Source organism: Amblyomma americanum, chromosome 4 (genome assembly GCF_052857255.1).
Source record: "Amblyomma americanum isolate KBUSLIRL-KWMA chromosome 4, ASM5285725v1, whole genome shotgun sequence".
Lineage (NCBI taxonomy): Eukaryota > Metazoa > Arthropoda > Arachnida > Ixodida > Ixodidae > Amblyomma > Amblyomma americanum.
Genome location: NC_135500.1, coordinates 152,821,142 through 152,842,152, shown reverse-complemented (window position 1 = coordinate 152,842,152; position 21,011 = coordinate 152,821,142). Strand labels below are relative to the sequence as shown.

At 46.2% G+C, this 21,011-nt stretch overlaps 1 protein-coding gene across 2 annotated transcripts in view; it reads right to left on the bottom strand.

The window, feature by feature from the left end:
• Positions 1 to 7,455: 7,455 nt before the first annotated feature.
• LOC144128532 (adenylate cyclase type 8-like) overlaps positions 7,456 to 21,011 on the bottom strand; it is a 343,381-nt gene continuing 329,825 nt past the window's right edge. For both annotated transcript variants that reach the window (XM_077661985.1, XM_077661986.1), the window contains exons 18-24: positions 20,065 to 20,223; positions 17,024 to 17,164; positions 16,650 to 16,742; positions 15,765 to 15,876; positions 12,470 to 12,789; positions 10,476 to 10,928; positions 7,456 to 7,730 (exon numbers count right to left, since the gene is read on the bottom strand). In XM_077661985.1, the coding sequence (XP_077518111.1) occupies positions 10,686 to 10,928; positions 12,470 to 12,789; positions 15,765 to 15,876; positions 16,650 to 16,742; positions 17,024 to 17,164; positions 20,065 to 20,223 (1,068 nt within the window). In that variant the 3' untranslated portion in view covers positions 7,456 to 7,730; positions 10,476 to 10,685. The remainder of the gene's footprint in view (positions 7,731 to 10,475; positions 10,929 to 12,469; positions 12,790 to 15,764; positions 15,877 to 16,649; positions 16,743 to 17,023; positions 17,165 to 20,064; positions 20,224 to 21,011) is intronic.

Genomic DNA, 21,011 nt, shown 5'->3' with positions numbered 1-21,011 from the left:
AAGATATCCAAGAACGTAGGCCAAGAAACTGAAAGGTGAATTTTAAAACCTGCCAGGATACATCAAAATTTGCCGAGTGGCTTCTTCACAACCTGATCACAAAGGCGTTTCTCAATCAGGCAGCCGTATTATTTAGGCGCTCTTTCGGGTAAGCGTATATGAAGTTCTTGCCTCAGCGTTTTGTTCAGTTTATTATTTGTTTTATATTAATGCCACGAAGGCATTATAACCGCTCCCCTCTCTCTACTTCTTTGCGCCAGCTCATTACAAATATCCTGGCGCCAAACCTATCTTCTGTGCGTCAGTAAGCAAAGAAGCCGCGGCTGCGTGACGCGAAAGAAAGGCGGCTTTTTTTTTCCCACTAAAGGTTTATTTTCCTTTCTTTTCGTGTCGCTTTTACAGAAACTGCAACTGGGGGAAAAGGGCTCTTTTCATTGCCGTCACGCAGCCTCGTCAGTAAAATTCGTCACGCGTGTTTCTGGGCAGCCATATCCTATAGATTACTTTTTTTTTCGTCTTTCGACGACAGCAGCAGCAGGGATGAAAGCTTGTCAGCGGTGTTCACTAGCCCGCGTCTTCCTGCGTGCTTTACCTCAAACGTGGTTTCACAACTAGCCCAGACAGATTCCTTAATGAGAGATCTATTGCCTTGCCCGACGACTATCGAGGGAGACAGCAAGCAAGCGTCTCTTAGCAACTGGAGCAGACGGTTCCGCAGAAGGGAGTAAGGGGTTCGATCCCGACCGCGGTGGCCACGTTTCGACGGAGGCGAAACGCAAAGGCGCCCGTGTGCTGTGCGATGCCAGTGCACGTTAAAGATTCCCATGTGGTCGAAATTATTACGGAGCCGTCCACTACGGCGCCTCTTTCTCTATTTCCTCTTTTACTCCATCCTTCCTCCCTTCACTTACCCTGCGGTTCGGTGCACATCGAGACATGCGAGCCAATTACTGCGCCGTTTCCTTTCCTAAAAATCAATTTTCTATTTTTTCCTGTGTTACTCCGGATCCTCTTTCTTAATTTACCCAGGCAGAGAGAATGTGATTGAAAATAAGTAGTTATCAGGGGCTGATTCTGTGAGGTCTCTTTGTGAATCAGACGCTTTTGATGATTTTTCTTCATGTTTTGAAAGTAAAAATAAATTGTTAAGTTAAACTTGTCCTCGAATAAAGCGACTTAGTCACTGCAATTTAGGAAGACGTCGTCGCACAGCATCATCAGTCTAGCTGTAGTCAACACTATTCAAAAGGAAACGCAAACAACTGAATTTTGTTGCGGCAGAAGCCACTAAGGGAAGCAGTTCAGAAAATATCACCATTTGGTTTCAGACGTGTCCTCAGCTTTTCAATCCAGTGCAGTGAGGCGACAGATTACTTGGAAGAGAAATTTGACATTATTACGTTGAATTTTTCACATACGGTGCAGCGACAAGACAAATGCACTTCAGCGAATGTTGGAAAAGTGGATGTTGACTATGCAAACATATTATATTTGGCAGGTAACGCATGCTCCGCGCTGTTTCTATACAAGAGAAACTTAGGGCCTTGTGAACAGTCTTCACGTTCAAAAAAACAACAAAAAGCTTAATTCTATGGAATTCGGGAACCCTAATAAAGTCCTTATTATCACTAGCAAAAAACACAAATAACTGCTGTTCTTTTAAAGTGCAGCCGTTGACTGGGAAACATAGCAGTCCGTCGTTACTTTTCGATGGTCGTGTGGTCGGAGCGAGTGCATCATGCATAAAATACGCTCGAAACTGCAAGAAGCCTACTGCCACGAGTGAAACAAGTATGTACTGTCTATTTCCAGATCAGTATCAATATTACAGTCGCCACGCGACCGCACAGAAACCGTGCCAGACGAATAGCGCACTGCACGCAACTGACGCATGGGACCCAACATTTCGCTGCGAGAGGAAAACGGCGGCGCGGGGCAGTACAAAGGGTGTCCCCACCCTGAAAGCGGAGGCGAGAGGGCATCCAGGCATGCTAGTACGTCTTCGAAACGCAATCACGGGATCGCCGTGCCTTAAAACGAGCATCTATAAGTATACCCAAGATGATAATTCATCAAGAGTGAGTAGTACGTCTGACGAAACAATTGAGCATATTTGGTTGGGATATAGCGACGTCTATCCTATGTCATCGCCCGCCAGATCACCATATCTGTGGGATTAGAGTTCCTGATGGCGCTTGTCGTGTGTTGTCCTCCTTTTGTCCCTGTTTTTAAAGCGACAGCGTTAAGGCTTTCCTTCAACGGAGAACCCTGCAGCGTGCCAGAATATGCGGATTGGTTGAAAAGGCAGTGACGTCATGCGTGGAATAAGCAATTTGAATAGCGACAAAACATCTAATAAAATTCGAATATAAGCTCGCAATATAAATCCATCGTCATATAAGAAATATAAGAACGTAAATAGTTGCACAGAAAAGAAACTAGTTCCCAGATAGGAGTCGAACCCATGTCCTTAAATCTCGAGTATGGCACGCTTTTCCTAGACCACCGAGGCACGCTCGTTCGACTTGATTAAGAGCAGGCATTGGGTGCCTTGTCCCACAGCGTCCGTGCATGAGAAGTGATGTGAAAAGAGGTGCCCGGGCCGCACAAGGCAGCCATTGATGATATCGTGTTATAGTTTATTTTTTGCGCTGTTCACTACCCAAACCATACTAACAAGATTGTGTCGCTGTAAACGTCGCTAAAATTGTTGAAAGATAGCTTTAAAGAGGAATGAGAAATATGGTTAGGGTACTAGAAATCATCTTGAATGCAGCCTATAATTATAGAAATTTCTTTTTAAAGGGTTACTTCCATGATAATGATTGTTGATACTGCAAGGTCACGTGACGTAGATGGCCCATCTGCCACCTAAGTTTCTTTTCTTGGGATTTTAGGGGCATTTTTGCTCACGGCTAACGACGCCGCCGCCGACGATGATTATTCTGCGCTACGGGACCATTAGCGCTACCAGGTTAATATAAAACAGTCACAGACGGTCAATGCCATTCGTGCGGCGGTGTAAGCATTAGCATAAGAGTCAGCCTTGCCTTTCCGTCTCCTGTACTCAGCTTCAGCTGCTAGGCAACTAATCTTCTGCTTTAAATGTGCTTTTACCTTCAGTGCACAGTATGGGGAGGCTTCTGGAGGTGTCCGATTGGTGGATGGGTGCTTGGAGACGTCTCAAGTTTAGATGAAGGGGGTGGAGGCTTCTAGAGACTGGAGATTGATAGGGTGGGTGGACGCTCCAAGCTGGCGCAAGCATATTTGCACGTAGATGCTCGCATATGCGCCCCCTAGAGGGTGCTCCAGAAGAGGCACCTCTACATAGACAGACATACACACTTCTCTGACTGGCCACCATGTTTATTTCTCTCTATTTTCTCACCTTCTCTCCACGTTCCACTCAGCAGTACCATGCCATAGAATCCACGTTAGGAAAGGTAGAGGGCCGGATACATGTTCCCAGGATGAAACCTCTAACATAGCAATAGTTTGCAAAATGAAGATCCTAGAGGATGCGGTATGGACCTCCTTCACCCCGCGACGTCACGAAGATGCGGTGGCGCTGATGTTAGCAGCGACTTTCGCATGGTAGGCAAAACAGGTTACGCTTGCCCGTGTCTACCGCAGCTGCCGCAGCTACCGGCGGCTGCTTCAAGCCTGTGCACTGCAGAAGCAGCATGTATTGACCAGCTGCGTCACTGCTTGATCCGCGTAGTAGCATAAAAAATATTAAATTAGCCTCGATAGGTTTCTCGCGCATGAATGGCGCATTCGGAAACTGGCTAACAGGCATTGGGCCAGTAAAGCGCGAAGTCTGGGAGTCGATAGGCACTGCCACTCAATGCACTTATAGCATGCAAGTCACTGTGTTCATTCACCAGAACTTCGGGATAGTAGGCTGATAATTGCTCAAGGAAAAAAAAGACATATGCAGCTGCACACGTACTTATCACCTTGAGCCGGAGTGCACGGGGCGCCGACAGGTTAACTCGCCCCCAAGGAATGCGTTTTTTGTTAATAGCACACCATGTTTTAATGGCGCGTTTTATTACATTTAATATTTACTTGAAACTGTTTCTTGATATGACGACGTAATTATTTCATTCGAGTAGAAAGAAGTCTGGTAAGTTGTGTCAATCTTGCGCGGTCGTGTTGGTGTGCTTAGAATAGCGTACCTTAAGTGTGCTAAACGCCATATGCTTTTTCACTGCATCATGCATGTGTCATGTTTCATGAGGTAGTACATGATCGCGAAGCTTGTTTGGAAAGAAGCAGCCGCCGGCGTGCTACTAGCAGACACGTGGCGAGATTGAGAGGGGACGCGGCAATGAAAAGTGTTTTCGTTATTCATGCATGCGATATGTAACTAAACTTGGTGCAAATATGGAATTCCTACGCTAGTTTCAGTAATTCCTTTTATTTATAGCTATACCTGGTGCAGTTCTGGGTAATTATAATTAACACCGTCAAGTCCCCCCAAGGTCTAAATAATAGAGTAGATAGTGCGCAGTTTTTTTATGCCATCATGTACATAAAGCCCTGTTCTGTACGATGACGCGATTAGTTCTTTTTCTATATGATCAGTACTTATGCATGCATAGTTACATGAAAACGTTTCTTACAAGAAATAACTAACACAGTACTGCACGTGTAGGGAAAAAAATCGAGATTTATTACGCTCCACAATGTCTCAGGAACAGTTTGCGACAAATGGAATCATTTGATTTTCATGCGAATTACGAAGGTGAGTGATCCAGTCGCAGAAAATGTGAGAGATCACAAAACGAACCTTAAAGTTTATTCCCTCGTTTATGGCATCTTCGCTTTCGCTTTGGTCAAAGAAATGCGGCACTGAAACCAAAGAAATTACCTCACAATTTTGGACGACCACACTTCTAAAAAGCGTAATTTATAAATTTGTACTCAAATTTTGCTATAATTTTTCGTCACGAAACTAGACTTCAGGGCTAGGAAAGAAAATAATTCTAGAAATCAAAAATTTTCACCAAATCGAAGAGCTTAACAAGAGGACAAGTCGGCCTGGCTGGTGCGTGGTCATGCGGCTAAACAGAGCGCTAAGCTAGACAAGAGATCAGGGACATGACGCTGTCCCCACTTTTCGCACAGCGCGACACGTACGTATGTCAGCAGACGATGAGCGCATGTCTGCTCCGACGAAACAAGGCCAGCACTTCCCCTCACTATTGTCCCGAAGTAAAATCATTCCGGCTAGTGCAGAGTGTCAAAACTTGTTTTATTCAATGCCTAGCGGATAAATAAACGGCAGGAACGCTTTCTACATGTTTACTACTAACCATATATACAATACAGTGGCAAACTATTTCTCTTCATAGGCCGCACGTGGCCAACGGAGCTCGTGTACTTCAACAAATTACTAAGTTGGAAGCATCGACCATTGCTATGATTCGCAGAAACTGGAAACGCGCCTACAAGCCTTGAAAACCCGCGCTCAACACCTATCCGCGACGCCACTCCCCGACCTTTTGCCTACCACGAGCTCGCTAGCTACTGCAGCGCCACCTCATTTGTTTACAAACATGCAGGAGGTCTATAGAATGCGTAACAAAAGGTCACAGCTAGCATGTGTACGTGCACAATAGTGACCACAACATGCTGAAAAACATGCAAAGTGCCCACAAAAAAGCTTAACAATTTGGAAGCAATGCAGAAAGTTGGCCAGAAGAAAGGGAAGAGCGCAATCAAGCGCAACCGTAAAGCTTGGCCTCTCGTGGCGGACTGGCAAAAATACCGTTGTGACGCTATCGTCGCAGGTGAAGCCCAGAGTTCTATGAGCTTGCCATTTTTTTCAAGCATGAAAGACTTTCAGCGTTTATTAATGCTGGAATGAATTTAAAAACTACATTTTCATCTCACATTCTACGTCACGGCTCCGTTCACCAAGGCTACAGGACATCCTAAGGTGCGCCACTGAGGCTCGGAGGAGTTTCAAAAATTCTCGTGTGTTGTTCTTGTAAGTATTACTTCAAATATCGTCAAATGAAGCAGTAATTTCTTTAATTGCTACCTACAATAACAATACAAGATTGTTAGTCAGGGAGAGTTTCTAGCGCGTGCGCCCCGCCGCCAATGATTGCCGCCGCCGCGCGGTACACAGCCGTTCAAACAAGCATCACGGTGGTGGCGCCAGTTGTCGCCACTTGTCTGCGAGGTGGCCGAAAATCCGTTATCTCGAAACTAATGAGCGCATGTGCACTGGCTCCTTAAAGTTCTGTACTCAGCTGACCCGGCGCGCTCGCGCTTGAACGACCATTTTCGTTTTGGATATCTCACGCGTCAACTGCCAACTGTGTTGCTAAGAGGCTACGACCTCACATAATGGCGTCGTCATCGGCGGAACCTGAGTTATTCCTGCAGTGGAATAATCTAGGCGTATCATGAATTAGACCGCTAATTTTTCTTCACCGTCTCTGTAGTACAATGTCCGAAATCGCGACGAAGTTACCGTTGAAACTGAAGCAGCAATGACCGGTATCTAAAGCCTAAATTTCTCGCCGAAATGTATCTAGCGGAAAAAAAAAATCTCCGCAGTGCTCTGGCTCGCACCGTCATTCGATAATAGAGTAGCTCCGTCTTCTTACACGTTCGACCACTCGACCATCGCGAGATTTCCGTTTTTAGCAGGATATTTCTTATGACACAGTAGGCCCTGGGTTGGAATTGGTATTTTTGTACCAGGGATAGAGCACCGTACTAGCGACTTATTTTGCGTGCTTGTTAGAGAAGGCAAAGTAAATTGATGGTAATGCTCATTAAATATTACTGCTGTACATATTTTATTAGGTGCTGGAACCGGAAGGCGTTACGTATACATATATAAATGTATGGAATTATCCCTTGTCCACAAGCCCGTCACTTTTAAACGCAGTTGCCACACGCGGCTGCGCACTCAACGTCCGGTAGACCAGTCGCGTATACCGTTGGAGAACAGTGAAGTAACTATTTACCTTATCAAAGGCACATTGCATTGGTGACCTCGCATATGGTCTTGACACCAGCCTACATAATTTTGCAGGTCACTCCGTCGACCTCATTGACGCATGACTTCAAAGGGAGTCGCCGGAGAGAGGATGTTGGAAATTTTTGTTTGAAAGTGATTGCGTTTGATTAAAACAATTAAATTAATGTTTGATTAAAACAGCAGATAGAGATGACGTTGTTGGTAACCCTTCGCAGCGATATAAGAAACCTAAATTCAGACCGAAATTGTTTTTTTCGCATTCCATATACATTATTCGCACACCATGAGCATTAAAATTCGTTCTGGTTGCAATGCAGTGAACCACTGCACTGAACTGCCTGCTAGAAGATCATTCACAGATAACAGGAGTTTTTTCTTCTGAGTCCCGCCAACAAATAACGGCTGCAGCTGATGAATGCAGCTGCACAAAGATGCACAGAAACTCTGTTATCATGACTACCGAAATTAATATTTATTACATTCTCTTAAAATAGTAACAGTGGATACCATTCCTTGTCTGAAAAAGATGTGATCCGACAAGTGGCACCCGTGAAGGGAGTGTGCTTCGATTAGCACCACGATTCGCGCTGTGATTATGAATTATGACACTGTACAAGACGCAGGACAGCACTGCAGTTCGGAGTCTGTTTTGCACTCTCCTTCGGCGTGCTGGCACAATCAATTACCTCGTGGCAGCGCTGGAACTTGGCTGTGACGCCACCTCCTGAAAAAGAACGAAAGATATAAGTGGTCAGGATTGTGTTCCTCTGGCGATTTCCGTACTTGTTATCTTAATGACCAAAATCTTACATTCTTGTCATTAATGAAACGTGACGCATGTTTTCGACAGTAATGCCTTTAAACTGCGTTCTGGTATTGCTGGATAGAAACGGAAGGCTTGAGAAGTCTGGTTCAAAAAGCGAGCAATGCAACAGCGCGCTTTTCCGTACAGTCGTGGAAAACGGGAGCACTTTTTAAGTGAATTCAAGAAAACGGCAAGAATTCGTTTCTCATATAATGTGTATAAGTGATAGCCACTTGAATAGAATTCATTCGAACGAACGTCTGTGCAGACAGCATGCCGTAAAACGCCAATTCTTGCCTAATAAATACGAAACAAACGCTTCCCCTCAGAGGAAGGCAAGACCAAAATGCCGTCTAGCGAGACATCTCACTTCGTATGAAACCTTCTCTCTCAACCAGATTATTTTGGTTCAAAGACTCCAAAAAGCGCGCCTTGCGGCGCGGTTTCCGATTAAGTCCCCAGAGAGCGCTCCATCACCATGCCTGAATGGCTGCTGCAAGCGCCCCCGTGTGACCAACAATGCAAAGCTGGCATCTGTGGAATTGGCGGACCACATTGTGTGAGGATAACAAAGCCTGTATTCTGGAACCGATGAATCGCCGAATGGCTGACGCGTGTGCTGCATGCGGTGATTTAATTACTACATGTGACCAACGCTTTAAACACAAAATTCGATAGCATGCAGGATGTTTATGCGGAGATATGGTGAGCGGTGCAGTGTGCCTTTCAGAAGCAAATTATGATTAACAAGAGTATAAAAATTTCACTTATGGCTACTAAACTTTTTGCGTGGGCACGGCTTTTACGGTTAAAGCTTGCGACTTAATTTTGCTTATATACTGCGTAATGCGAAAAACATGAGCTTAGCCTGGAACAAAAACACCTAAAAAGGAGTTAGGTGTGTGGTCTTCCCAGCTGCAGTCTATCTTTTTGAGTTTTAGACCTCATTTCCATGGACTCTGCTCGCTGCAGCTGCTGCCACCCTTAGAGAATAAAGCGATAGAACTACGCGGGGTTCAAGGTAAGGAAGCTGACCATAAAAAAATGTGTTTCAAAAAAATTGAGGCGCAGTAACTGCTTCAATTCTCGGTGGGGACCTCGACCGCAAGGTTGGGAAGAGTGGAGGTTGGAGTGAAAGAAAGCAGAGAGGAAGAGATTCCGCTGAGAAGGGCTCCGGATTAATTTCCACCACGATAAGCTCTTTAAGGTTCAATGAGATCGCAAAGCACACGGGCGTTTTTTTTTTGCGCTTGGCCTCCTCCGAAGCGTAACCATAGAGGATGTGAGGGCACATCCTCGGGATCAACAGTCGAGCGCAGCAATTAAAGCTAATGTTCTCTAGCAGCCCACGTACCTAATACTTACACTGCGTATGCTTTCTAATTGGTTTCTTCATAGAGGGTGGCCAAGTACTACACTAAAGGGGCGAAATCTTGTCCTGGTGAGGGAGTGCGTTGTCGGTTCTGGTCACCGAGATCAGGCCGCACCATAGGCCTGGTTATGAAATTTCATCGGCACGCGGAGCTTCAATTTTTTTTTAAAGTCCGGTGGAGAATTGCGTGGCCCCGAGATTCGAAGCACGGTCCTCTTGCACGCGAGGCGGATGTTCTACCTCTACGCCATGGCTGCCATCGCTTAAGGAACCGCTGGTCCTTAGTGGTCACGGAGTGGATTCCAAGAGAAGACAAGCTTAGCAGGGGGCGGCAGAAAGATAGGTGGGCGGATGAGATTAAGAAGTTAGCGGGTATACGGCGGACGTAGCTGGCATACGAGAGGGTTAATTGGAGAGAAATGGGAGAGGCCTTTGCCCTGCAGTGGGCGTTGTCAGGTTTATGATGATGATGCTTTCTAGGAACTACAACTGCAAGCGCTGTTTTCATCTACGTTTTTGAAAGGCATGCCTTCGTAGCGAAACCGCAGGAATCACCTTCGGAGGTCCCTTTGGCCAAAGCGGCAAACGCTGCCCTGATAATCTGTATCGAGAAAGGTGGTTGCTTCTACTCAAGAGAAGATCAGGCAGCGTACACCCCCCCCCCCCCCCCCTTCGAATTTGTGATGTCCAGCAGTAAAATGTTTGCTTTTTTTTCCACGCCTATGTCCACAAATAGGCAGCGGATATGAAGCGCTTACGTTCGAGGAGGAACCGAAGCCAGGGCTATTTTGTTTCTTTTTTTTTTAGCGACATAAGAGCGCACTAGGAACGACCACATGGATATAACTTCAGTCTGGTTATGATTCGCTGCAAGCGTTTTTCCCGTTTGGAGCGTGGTGTAGAAAAATATTTAACCAACAGCGAAAACCTAATATAGATAGTACCATGATAAAAATACAGACACCATTGGTTAATACTGGTCGCGCTGTATTTCAAAGCTGCACTTGGGAACAAATAAACGCGGAGAGAGCTAATTAAATGCTTATGATTTCAGGGATTATCCGCCAAATTTAATACTGAAAATGCAGCCACTATGGAAACTAGTAACAGGAACCTGCGTAATTCAGTACAATTTTGTCACGTATTGAATTGTATTCCAAAGAAATTAATGATCAAAAGTTTAAGTGGTTCTTGCAACTTTGCTTCGGCTCACAGGTGCATTTACCGCTTTCAGGTAGGCAGCGTGCATCATGCTCATATTTTTCTTTGTGCACACGGCTTGCGCATTTTACCTTCTTCCACCTCTGAAGACTTCGGGAACAGGCCCTTCGCAAGCATCGTACCAGCTTCAAAGTATCACCACCGCAGTTTCCGTGAGAACCAACAAGGGAGTGACTATCCGCAGTCTTCCGAGCACGAGCAAGTAACTGGACGCTCCGACGTCAGCGTGCGCACACGTGCAGACACACGGCGACACACGCACTTCACTGGCGCCCCCGTCGTCACGGTGAGGTGAAGGGCTCGTCGCGGTCGGCGCTGCGCATGTCCGGGAAGGATTGGCTGCTACCGGCCGTCTCGGTCATTCGCCGCTCCTTCAGCCTGTTGCGCTTGCGGTCAGAGTTTGGAGTTTCGGAGAGCATGCGGTGCAGCTTCTGCTTGCGCATGAAGGAGCCCGCATTGGGAGACGCCCTCTGCCTGGGGCTGGGCACGCTCAGGCTGGAGCCGAGGGCCTGCTTTTTCCGGGCCTGCGTGGAGTGTGGATGACGCACAAAAGTAACTCCGTTTCTTTGAGGCGAGGTTAAGGGGAGACATGGCTTCGCACAAATTTTTTTTTTCCTTGATGTATTGACATGAAATTTTTAAATATATTAGGAATAGGTTTATCACAATTCTCGCAAAATTTCGCTGATATGTCGTAAAAAAAAACTTTGCTCGAAAATATATTTTATCTCCAAATCTTGTGAAAGGGTTGCAAGGTTAACAAAAAGTTGCAGAAAGCTACTTTAACATTCATTGCATTCCGACTGTGCCTGTACAGTCAAGACGTTATTACAATTTTTTCGTAAAGCACAAATTTAGGCTTTGAGTTTTTTCGATGCAATGTGAGTGGACATAACTGGAGTCGGGAAAAATTCATAAAAGTAATTTAAAATTCATAAATTTGAGAAAGATAGACGTGATCTGCACAGTGCGACAAAACAAACGGGGTCAGAATAGATGAAGCAGGCGCTGCGAAATCTCCTCCGCAAGTTGAGTATATAGACAGAAAATCGTTAAGGAGAAAAACGCCCATTGTCCTAGCGTTTCCCCGCAATACTCAGCCTCCGTGGTTCAAGAAGAAAAAAAAAATTAGAGTACTTCCTTGTCGGTTTCAGTAACCAAACTTCGGGAAAACATAAAAAGCAAGGCTTACCAGCGGATACAAAAATTATCACAAAACCAATTTTATTTTGCCACTATTTATGATTCCAAGGACACGTCTCCCCTTTAGTGTAGCTTGTCTTTATTGGAGCGTAATGAAAGTTTTTTTGTCCTGCAGCGGAACAAGTTGGGCCATGACGATGCTGATCAACTCTGTGAAAGGCAACACATGTTGTTGGGCTTGACGGCGTCGGCGACAGGTAGTTGCTATTAATGCTCGCAACTGCAAGATCAGGGGATTACAGTTAGGTCCCTTTAAGCATTCTGTTCTTCACTCTTCTGAATTGCAAAAATGCCATCTCTTTGAAGCAGAAGGCAACGATAACTAATGCATGGCACAGCATGCCCTGCTATCTTTTTATAAATAATGGTGGAAGTCGTGCCCTAGCGAGTAAAGCCTTGAAACGCAGGGATATTTCCGATGGCCGGCCATGTTGATCATCTGAATACAAACTTGTAATGACTGTTAAGAAATTTGTTGCATATGAGCCTATCTACGCGAAACAATTCTGTAACAGCTTTGACGATTTTTGGAATGAGGTGCTAAGGTCTGTTGGCAAGGCCTATTGCTGTTTAGATTTTTAGGTATTTTTAAGATTAAATTACCTTATTACTGTGTACAAAACGGTTAGAACTGGCAGGTGTTCAGGTATGGATATAGTCAGTTGTTTACAATCCCTAACATCGATAACCAGAAAAATTTCCCCAATGTAGCCAGAGTCACGCATTATGTTAACAAAGTGTCGTTTTATGGGGCTTCTGTAGCACATCAAGCTCTTTATGAGCGCACATAAATTGAGCGGTATATGTTATTCCCCACTAAAAGTTGACCTGATAAATTTCACCATAATCGAGGGTCACTCACCTGCACAAGTCCGTAGACGAATGCAGCCAGTGTGCTTCGCGTGCTGGGGTTGCGGTTCATGGAGCGGGCGCGAGCGATTTTCTTGCCCAGCACAAAGTACGTCTCCATGGTGCCCTTGCCCTTCACCTGCACAAGCCCTCGGCACTGGACGCTGTAGCCGTGTTCCTCCAGCAGCTGTGCTGTGGCGCGTGGCACCTGGATGTGGTCCATGGCGCCCGTGGAGTCCATGCGGCTCGCCTCGTTCACTGTGTTACCCCAGATGTCGTAGACGGGCTTACGGGCCCCGATAACCCCGCCCACCAGCGGCCCATGGCTGATGCCTGCGTACATACACCATACAACCATTGAAAGCATAAAGTAGCGCACAATGATCCAGCACGCATGCAGCCGCATGCAGTCGCATGCTTCCTGTATCGTTAATTCTACACTGACAGTGCGTGCAATACCGAAGAGTTAATAGCACTATCGTATTTCTCTAGTACCATTCCAGTCCTGTCGCCTATCCTCCCGAGCTCAATATTATTAATTTACCGGTTCAATACAAAATTTGTTCCCTTCGGCATGCAGTGTTTGACATGTGTCTACGAAAGCAGAGAACAGCATTCTCTTATTAATGAGTAGGAACCTAGGCGCACAAGGGGTGCAATCTTTCTAGTTCGAAATCTCAGAAAATGTCAGATAAACTTTGCAAAAGGTATACTGTTCTCACGTGTGAACACTAAGCGGTAAGCAGAAGTAAGAGGACAAACTGTCTGTTAGGCTTAAAGACAGTGTTTGGTTTGCTCAGTCTATGCGGGACGCCGTAGTGCAGTGCTCCGGAAATTTCGAACACACGGAGTTCTTGAGCCTGCACAGACACCGCACAGTACACGGGCCTATATAATTTCGCCTCCAACGAAATTGGACCGCCGAAGCCAGGATCAAACCCCGTTTTTCGGGTGAGCAGCCAAGTGCCATAACCACTGAAGAAAGTGTGGCTTGCTTCTGCATCTCAATATTTTGTATAACAAAGTACCGCAGTAATACATAAAACAGCTGATTTTGTTAGCAATATCACAAAATGGGATAATTAAAAAAATAAAATTTTGTGCTAACGTATGAACAACCTCAAAACCATAGCCACAAGACTTGCTAGTAGCCTGCACTATCATTAAAATGTTTTTGCTTCTTCTGTTTTGATGATTTCCAAATCGAAATGACATTTGCGCGATCTCTAAAGGAAGTTTGGTTTGGTTTATAGGGGTTTAACGTCCCAAAGCGACTCAGGCTATGAGGGACGCCGTATTGAAGGGCTCCGGAAATTTCGACCACCTGGGGTTCTTTAACGTGCACTGACATCGCACAGTACACGGGCCTCTAGAATTTCGCCTCCATCGAAATTCGACCTCCGCGGCCGGGATCGAACCCGCGTCTTTCGGGCCAGCAGCCGAGCGCCGTAACCACTCAGCCACCGCGGCGATGGAGCACCGTAAGCCTGCATCTGGTGCGTAGTTACAGGCGTCTCGAAAGCACTAGATTCAATCCGAGTGCATGCCGCTAGCTAGCTTCCGTATCCTTTTCTTGAGCTCGTCATAGTCGTCATTATAGCCCAATGAGCGCACCAATGGCGAGTAAGAGCTTTTTACGTGCAACCATTGGTCGAAAGTCTCCTGGCCACGCAAGTACCTCCTGAGCCGCCGAGCTGGCATTTAGCCACAGCTTATGCCCTGATTGTTCGGAGGGTGCTCCACCAGAGTTTTTGTCCTGCACCGGGAATTCGGAAGTTCTGGGCTGCGATAAGTTAAACCGTACATGGTTGAGAAAAAACTGCCACTTTTGAACTCTGTACTAAAGGTGTAACTTATGAAAGGACATGTGGAAAAAATGTCGGCATGAACCACCTCCGTTCGTGAAGAATAATTTTTATGAGCCAATATGCACACCACTCATTGTTGTTTGTCCAAATCATAAAATTCTAAGCTCCAGGCATCTTTATTAGTCAGAGGGCGTTATTTTATGTTAACTTCCACATGACACGGTGCGACATTTGCGCACAATCCTGTGGGCAGGTTGCGATAACGCCACTTGGTTACGTGACCAAGGTGGCCCACCGGCCTCCTAAGTTGCTTCTCTAGAGATACTTCGTGGCTTTTCGCTTTAAAATACCTATGCAAGAGGCAGGCTTCGGTGTACCTAGAGCATGATTTCATGGCACTGAAATTTGCGCTTTTCCTCTGCCGCTGTTCAACATTCAGAGCTAGCCTCTTCAGCATCCACATGATTTGCTCCTCTCTCAGTGTGGTAACCAAAAATGAATCGGAGCTCACAACCGAAAAAGTTGTAAATTTGGCAGTGGAAGGTTTCATGACAGCTGTGAATATTCGCGCCGTAAATACTGGGTGGTCCCAGTAAAATCAGAACATGAGGATGCGACGCCATTATTTCCTGAGGCCATCACAGCCCGAACAGAAGTGCGCTCGCGCCCGCAGTGGAGTGTAGGAGGAGCTCGGAGAATAATACTCAGTTGACCGGCAGAGAATGCGTAACCGTGCGTATGGCAAGTGATGCCTTCTCCACTTCGTCTGGAAGCGGCAGCGCCCAGCTGGAGATGAAACGACTAGAAATTTCTGGAAGGTGCCTCTTCGCCTGAGCATTGGCGCGACGCGCCCCGGTGTTTGGGTGAGAAAGGGTGTATGCTGCCAATATTGCGTGTGTGCGCGCGCTTGCCTTGGCGCGAACTACCAGACGCGGCGTTCGGTTGATTCGAAAAAAGCACTGGCGTAAGACAATCAGGGAAGACCGGTGTCGCCAGCCAAGGACCAGCGGGGGAGCACGGCATACTACTTGTCGGCCACTTCCGTGATCTTTCGATTGTCAACCTATCGCACGACCCGGTGAACACTATGTGTTTCTTTATTTGCCTCTCTTGTGTGTTGGTGCACAGTGGTTTAAAGATCTTCAATATTGTAGCCTCTGTCTAGTATCGTATTGCCTGTGCGGCACTGTTTTGTAGAGAACTTTGAATGTGTTGTTATAAGGGATCTGTAATTTCTCTGTATCGCTCTCGGCTCCATAAATGTTCTTGTTTTGTGAAACTTTGACTCAAACCCACTCTCTGCCTTGCAATTGGCAAAAGCAGGGCACAAAAAAAACCTCCCCTATCTCAATAGATAGAAGGGTTCCGGCTCAGTTTGTTCCGCAGGCATCTCTTGTGGGACCGCAGCACCTACCCCCACGCGCCCTAAGGGTGTCTAATTACAAACACCGCACGTGTCTATGACGTACCTGGTGCATAAAAACATACAGGCACACTTACCAACCCGAAGCTTGAAGTTATTGAAGGAATGTTTATTGACATCTTCAAGAGCTTCTTTCATCGAAATAGCAAAATCTACAAGAGCGGTTAGGTGGACCCAAGATGCAAGATTCTGAAATAAAAGTGAATACAAAATTTTGGTGCCGAACAAAAAATATTCGCCGGTATGGAAGCAATTGATAAGTGAAAAACCAGCGCATCTCTGAAACGAAAAAGAGGTGGGTTCTCTTGTTTTTATTCATTGATTTTTCAAAATTCACGATTGGTGCTACATTTTTGTCATCATCTTCCATGGAAACTTTGTTTATTCAACTACACCTTGGCCAATCCCCCCGCGTGGGTATGTGCCATATACCTGGGGTGAAGAAGAAGAAGAAGAACCTAGCCGCTTCGGCAAAGTATTTATTCCTTGTATTATACCGCTTTTATTTGAAGTTGTTGCCGTGCAGTCAGGAAATAATTTAAACAGCAGGTAGGGTATGATATCGCATGCGTTTGTATACACCCAGCACGACATTTTATACTATCTATGCACAGTATTGCACTTGCCTTAGCTTTCGACGGCTATAACAATAAAAAAAACTTGGTTTAGTCAACGGCTTTATCACAAGTAATTGTTCAATGAAAAATGTACAATAAAAGAACGTATTAAAATTTTTCCCAGATAACACTCCTAGTCCCATCAGGTATATTGCTGCAAATTTACTCAGAGTGGTTTCATGGCTACTAGATTCGCTTCTTTTCTTGCAGTTGCAGTAAGACATTCAATATCTGTGAGATCCTGAAGGTAAAATAGAAAGGTTATGAATTCATAGAAATTCTCTCCATTCATACTTAATAGTGCTGAATGCATAGCAGAGAGACAAGGCAATTGAGTCGACTTACCTGATCTTTGGGATTTAGACCGGAAGCTGCCATGTAGGTACTGCTGATTGTCTTGATTTTTTCCAGACATTGAAACCTTTCATCGTCAAGAAGCTATATCATACGAGCGTAAAGAAAAATTGTAAAATTTTGCAGTGGTGACAAAAACACTACCTAAGGATTAGAATGGCCTTTCGGAGTAAACTTCATACGCGGTATTTGGCTGTACCAGAATTCTATGAATCGTTTATTCAGATTTTCAAAGAGCTGACAGCAGTTTTTTGGGATTGATACCAGCCCAGTATTACCCACGGGACTCATTAGCTCAATGTTTCAGTTGAAAAAAATATTCACTTGTATATTGCAGCGGGCAGTATATGAATAAAAAGACTCACCTGGTCGAAGTCAAATATGATTTCATTCAGTAATCTGATGCATTCCACGCCGTTATTAATATCTTCAGAATAAAAATTTGCGAAGTTTGGTATGGAAGCGAACATCACTCCGCAGCAGACGTAGGACTGTGCATAGAGCTCCTACGAAGAGAGGCCGTATGTAAATCTCAGAGACCAAAACCAATCCATATGTTTACTAAACGCAACTGATTTTTAAGTGAGGGCGAAGAGAAGTGTTTTCTGCTATATAGGAATACGGAGAATTGCGAAAATGTCAACACAAAAGCATAGTAACGCCAGTGGCTACATGAATGTGTTTTCTTTAAATGGACAGCACAAAACTTTGTCTAGTCATTGAACTTAAGGTACGGTTTTGTGCGGTGCGGTGCGGTGCGGTGCGGTGCGGTACGGTACGGTACGGTGCGGTGCAGTGCGGTGCGGTGCGATACGGTACAGTACGGTGCGGTGCAGTGCAGTGCAGTGCAGTGCGGAGCGAAGCGGTACGGTACGGTACGGAGCGGTACGGTGCGGAGCGGAGCGGTGCGGAGCGGAGCGGTGCGGAGCGGTGCGGTACGGTACGGTGCGGTGCGGTGCGGAGCGAAGCGGTGTGGTACGGTACGGTACGGTACGGTGGGGAGCGGTACGGTGCGATACGGTACGGTGCGATGCAGTGCGGTAAGGTACGGTGCGGTGCGGTGCGGTACAGTACAGTACGGTACGGTGCGGTGCGGTGCAGTGAGTGCAGTGCAGTGTGGAGCGAAGCGGTACGGTGCGGTACGGAGCGGCACGGTACGGTACGGTGCGGTGCGGTGCGGTGCGGTGTGGTACGGTACGGTGCGGTGCGGTGCAGTGCGGTGCAGTGCAGTACAGTGCGGAGCGGAGCGAAGCGGTGCGGTACAGTATGGTACGGTGCGGTGCAGTGCGGTATGGTACGGTACGGTACGGTACGGTGCGGTGCGATGCGGTGCGGTACGGTACGGTACGGTACGGTACGGTGCGGTGCGGTGTGGTGTGGTGTAGTGCGGTGCGGTGCGGTGCGGTACGCTATAGTACGGGGTGGTGTGGTACGGTGCGGTACCGTGCGGTGTGGTGCGGTGCGGTATAATGTGGCGTGGTGCGGTGCAATATGGTATGACATGGTATGGTGTGGTGTGGTGTGGTGTGGTGCGGTATGGTATGGTATGGTATGGTGTGGTGCGGTGCGGTGCGGTGCGGTGCGGTGAGGCGCGGTGCGGTATGGTATGGTGTGGTGTGGTGTAGCGTGGTGTGGTGTGGTGTGTTGTGGTGTAGTGCGGGGCGGTGCGGTACGGTATAGTACGGTGTGGTGTGGTACGGTGCGGTACGGTGTGGTGTGGTGCGGTGCGGTATAATGTGGCCTGGTGCGGTGCGATATGGTATGACATGGTATGGTGTGGTGTGGTGTGGTGTGGTATGATATGGTATGGTGTGGTGCGGTGAGGCGAGGTGCGGCATGGTATGGTGTGGTGTGGAGTTATGTGGTGTGGTGTGGTGTGGTGTGGTGTGGTGCGGTGCGGTGTGTTGTGGTGTAGTGCGGGGCGGTGCGGTACGGTATAGTACGGTGTGGTGTGGTACGGTGCGGTACGGTGTGGTGTGGTGCGGTGCGGTATAATGTGGCCTGGTGCGGTGCGATATGGTATGGTGTGGTGTGGTGTGGTGTGGTGTGGTGTGGTGTGGTGTGGTGTGGTGTGGTGTGGTGTGGTATGATATGGTATGGTATGGTGTGGTGCGGTGAGGTGAGGTGCGGCATGGTATGGTGTGGTGTGGAGTTCTGTGGTGTGGTGTGGTGTGGTGTGGTGTGGTGCGGTGCGGTGCGGTGAGTTGAGGTGCGGTATGGCGTTGTGTGGTGTTGTGTGGTAAGTGCTGTTTAGCGTTCTGAAGCTATATACATATGCCACGACTATAAGAAAGGCCGTAGTATAGGGCTGCAGATTAATTCCTACCTCTTGTGGTTCCTTTTCATACACTCACACTGCACAGCACAAGCGAACGTTTGTGTTTCGCCTCCATTCAAAATGCGGCCACTGTAGCAGGACCAGGCTGCCGCGGCCACGACAAAAGAGGAATTTCATGACGATTTTATTGCAGCGCAGAAGACGACTTATTTACTTTTAAACGAATTTGAATTCGGGTACCTAGGCACTCTACAAGCGTGCTACACAACCATAATTGAGTTGACTAGTGCGAGAACCGTATTACCATAATTTTGTGCCAGTTTCAATACCAACCCCCGTGTGATAGTTCGCAAAATTGTCGAACTGCAGACGTCTCAATTCAACAAGCGCACAAAATTTTCTACGAGGAGTAGATTTGGTAAAGCTGCACGCGCCATCGATAATGCAAATTTTAAATGTCGACGAAAAGAAGAAAAAGGCAAACGTGGTCAGCTCTAGAAGTGTGGCCATTGTTTTCTAGCAGCGCATGGAAAACTGACCAAGTGCGCAAGAATACAAGAACGTTATTTTAGGTTGTGTTGTAAGAAAAAAACGCCTCTCCTGCCGCTTCTACGAATACAAAGCGCCGTTCCACTTATTAACTCGTATTTCGCCACCTAATTTCATTTCTAATCTTCAGAGATACGGTTCTTTGGAAAGAATTTCTCTGCCCTAGACAGTACCTGCTATTCTATCCATACTAACCGATGGATAAAATAATTCGAAAGTTAGTGGGTCAAATGTGTCTAAATAAACCTATTTTTTGAAAAAAGGCTTCAACTTTCATTTTTATCGCTTCTGTCAAACAAGCCTCGTATTATAATATATTACTAGCAGTAAATTATTTAAAAAGCATACTTGAAGTTAAACTGTTTTTATATTGCAAAAATTTATAATATTCAATACCAAGAATTTTGAAGTGACTGATCCCACTGCGGCATCCTGTTTTTCCCTGCCATTGCTTCAAAGATACTTTGGCTGGTATCCATCTTTGGATGCCGCTGTAGCAAGTAAGGTTCACCTAAAGCCGCTCCATTCGGTGCTCTTTCTGAAACTATAAATTATTCCCCAAGTTCGTTTTCTGCTTACCTCATTCTTTCTATCGTGAGTTAGAAAATAGGTAGCCACGTGGTCGGGCAGGACATTGCGTAGAAGTTGAGTGTTGTAGCTGCATATTTCTCGCATACTCTGCAGATTAGTCTGTGCTTGGCGCTTCCACAAAAAGTCCAGTCTTGAGGTGACTTCAGTCTGCAGAACAAATAATATAAATTTAATATTCATACTTCCGATGCAATGAATCAGATATCCCGCAATTGAGAAAGTTGGGATTCATATTTATATTTATTCGTATATAAGTGTTCAGTCGGAGTATTAACTATGCCTTCAAATACGAAGGGCAGGCAAGCTAGCTGTCAGACGTATTATCAAAAGAGTACAGCTTCAGACGGGAAACACGGAATAGACGAACAAAGAACACGCGCTATTGCTTCCTCCCGTCTGAAGTGCCAGCCTTTTTATACTATCATGGACAACCAACTAACCCACCTTTCCGCACCGGTAGCTATGAGACTTACACCGATGCGCAGGCATAGTTTTGGGCTTTTGGAAGCATCAGTACCAGAACGCAGCAACATTCATTACGCCTAATGACTACACATGTGCAAATGGCAAGAAAGGTAAGGTGACCGGGCTGCCGCAGCATGACAACCGTGCCGCTGTCGTCCTTCTCTGCCCATCGATCAGGAATGTGGAATAGCAGTAAAAAAGGGAAGAGAGCCGGTCTTGAAATTTGTCTCGCTCGTAAAAGGCGTTTACACCTTCTCAAGCGAATTAGTTAACAGAACAAGCATTCAGCTTAGATTCATGCCGGCCGATTATGCCACCCCTGCATACTCGGGTCATTCAAAGTAATGCGCACTAGCCGTCCACAAAATATACTTATGGAAGAAAAGCTTAAGCAATGCCACTTTTGTATTTGATAGCTAAAATGTGGCCATTTTGTTTATTCAAGAGAGGTAATCAATATAACTGTTCAC